Source organism: Oncorhynchus mykiss, chromosome 1 (assembly GCF_013265735.2).
Source record: "Oncorhynchus mykiss isolate Arlee chromosome 1, USDA_OmykA_1.1, whole genome shotgun sequence".
Taxonomy (NCBI): domain Eukaryota; kingdom Metazoa; phylum Chordata; class Actinopteri; order Salmoniformes; family Salmonidae; genus Oncorhynchus; species Oncorhynchus mykiss.
The window spans coordinates 2,460,933-2,463,571 of NC_048565.1; the positions used below are offsets into that span (position 1 = coordinate 2,460,933).

General features: G+C 47.3%; 1 protein-coding gene across 1 annotated transcript in view; it reads right to left on the minus strand.

Moving 5' to 3' along the window:
- Positions 1-1,350: 1,350 nt before the first annotated feature.
- Positions 1,351-2,639, minus strand: part of LOC118964912 — a 14,908-nt gene continuing 13,619 nt past the window's right edge. Inside the window, exon 2 of the mRNA XM_036980621.1 lies at positions 1,351-2,639. This exon is cut by the window's right edge and continues 580 nt beyond it. Within this exon, the coding sequence (XP_036836516.1) occupies positions 1,682-2,639 (958 nt within the window). The 3' untranslated portion in view covers positions 1,351-1,681.

The window sequence follows — 2,639 nt, forward strand, 5'->3', positions numbered from 1 at the left end:
GATTGCTATTAATCCCATGTGCACCTGGTCACCCAAAAGACCCGTGTGCACCTGGTCACCCAAAAGACCCGTGTGCACCTGGTCACCCAAAAATTATAAAACTGTTTTAAATATTTTTACCCGTCATTCTATTGATATAGCCCGCTAGGGGAGTGCCCCACTACGGCCCTGTCTCGGTCGGGGCCGTCCTTGGTGCTTTATGGGCACTTTAAGAAATTGCGATGGATGCAGATTGCTATTAATCACATGTGCACCTGGTCACCCAAACGGCCCATGTGCACCTGGTCACCCAAAATTTATAAAACGGTTTTAAATATTTTTACCCGTCATTCTATTGCTATAGCCCGCTAGGGGAGTGCCCCACTACGGCCCTGTCTCGGTCGGGGCCGTCCTTGGTGCTTTATGGGCACTTTAAGAAATTGCGATGGATGCAGATTGCTATTAATCCCATGTGCACCTGGTCACCCAAAAGACCCGTGTGCACCTGGTCACCCAAAAGACCCGTGTGCACCTGGTCACCCAAAAATTATAAAACTGTTTTAAATATTTTTACCCGTCATTCTATTGATATAGCCCGCTAGGGGAGTGCCCCACTACGGCCCTGTCTCGGTCGGGGCCGTCCTTGGTGCTTTATGGGCACTTTAAGAAATTGCGATGGATGCAGATTGCTATTAATCACATGTGCACCTGGTCACCCAAACGGCCCATGTGCACCTGGTCACCCAAAATTTATAAAACGGTTTTAAATATTTTTACCCGTCATTCTATTGCTATAGCCCGCTAGGGGAGTGCCCCACTACGGCCCTGTCTCGGTCGGGGCCGTCCTTGGTGCTTTATGGGCACTTTAAGAAATTGCGATGGATGCAGATTGCTATTAATCCCATGTGCACCTGGTCACCCAAAAGACCCGTGTGCACCTGGTCACCCAAAAGACCCGTGTGCACCTGGTCACCCAAAAATTATAAAACTGTTTTAAATATTTTTACCCGTCATTCTATTGATATAGCCCGCTAGGGGAGTGCCCCACTACGGCCCTGTCTCGGTCGGGGCCGTCCTTGGTGCTTTATGGGCACTTTAAGAAATTGCGATGGATGCAGATTGCTATTAATCACATGTGCACCTGGTCACCCAAACGGCCCATGTGCACCTGGTCACCCAAAATTTATAAAACGGTTTTAAATATTTTTACCCGTCATTCTATTGCTATAGCCCGCTAGGGGAGTGCCCCACTACGGCCCTGTCTCGGTCGGGGCCGTCCTTGGTGCTTTATGGGCACTTTAAGAAATTGCGATGGATGCAGATTGCTATTAATCCCATGTGCACCTGGTCACCCAAAAGACCCGTGTGCACCTGGTCACCCAAAAGACCCGTGTGCACCTGGTCACCCAAAAATTATAAAACTGTTTTAAATACTTTTACCGGTCATTCTAATATTAAATCCCACTATGGAGCCCCACTACTGGGGAAAATTCACCGGAGGGCGCCAAAGGTAAATGGATTTTAGAATCCTCCATATATATTGTAGCTTTGGCGCACTCCAGTGAATTTTTTAAAGTACTGGGGCTTCATATTGGGAGTCCAGGTAAATGTATTTTGAAACACATTTTTAATCATTTTAATGCATAAATGACACAAATACAAGGGTGAATTTCAAACAAATATGCTTTAATTAATCAGTTAATCATTTATTGATTTGTCCCTCAATCAGTGCCCGGGCCCGGCTGGCATTTTTGGGCAAATTGTGGTACCGGTAGTGGCGTGCCTGCGTTTCCAGAGAGTGACACATATGGTCAGCCACAGTTCCTCGGTCTGTATCCAAGCCTTGGTTAAAGTTCAATGTGGCAACACTGCGTCGAATTGTACCGAAGGTCACTTTACTTCCAATACCAAACTCTGCAAAGATTTGCCCCACATACTCACACAGATTACCGTAAGGTTGACCGCAGGATGTGAAAAAGAAGAGTTCTATTTCTGAGGTCATTCCACTCAGATGAGGCCTGATTTGATGGAATCGTTTAAGCCAAGTGTATTCCTCCTGACATAGAACAATTCTGCACTCCCCAAAGCTATAGTTTGTTTTGTGGCTAGCTACACACATCTGATAACCCCCACCTTCCGGGGTTACTTCATTGAAATCACTCTCACTAAACATGGTGACTGGGGATCGTCGAGTGCCATTAAATATGGCCAACCGGCTGGACATGAGAGCTGCAAACCTACGCCTGTCAGAGCAGGTGGCACGGACCTCCAGCCTACTGAGAACTGAAGGAATGGCTTGATTGCTTAGCTCAACAAAGCGTTTTAAATCCGCAGCGCTGAGCACCTCGTCCCTGCAGCGTTGGCGGAATTTTGCCCTATGAGTTGCCTGGCTCTGCCGTGAGTCCCTGTCCATCTTCGCCAAGCAGAGTAACATCTTTCGAATTCCAACGACCTTAGCTTGCATACCATTTGGCCGGAACTGAATGAGATAATTCAGGAAACCTCGAATATCGGCCCGGTACATTTTTAACGTGGATGGTGCCAAACCACGGTCATCACATTGACCATACCACTCATACACACGTCTGTAGTTATCCAGAAAACACAGTCCTTCATCGGCCTTGCCCTCTGACATAATGCGGAGGAATTCCCGTACTCGG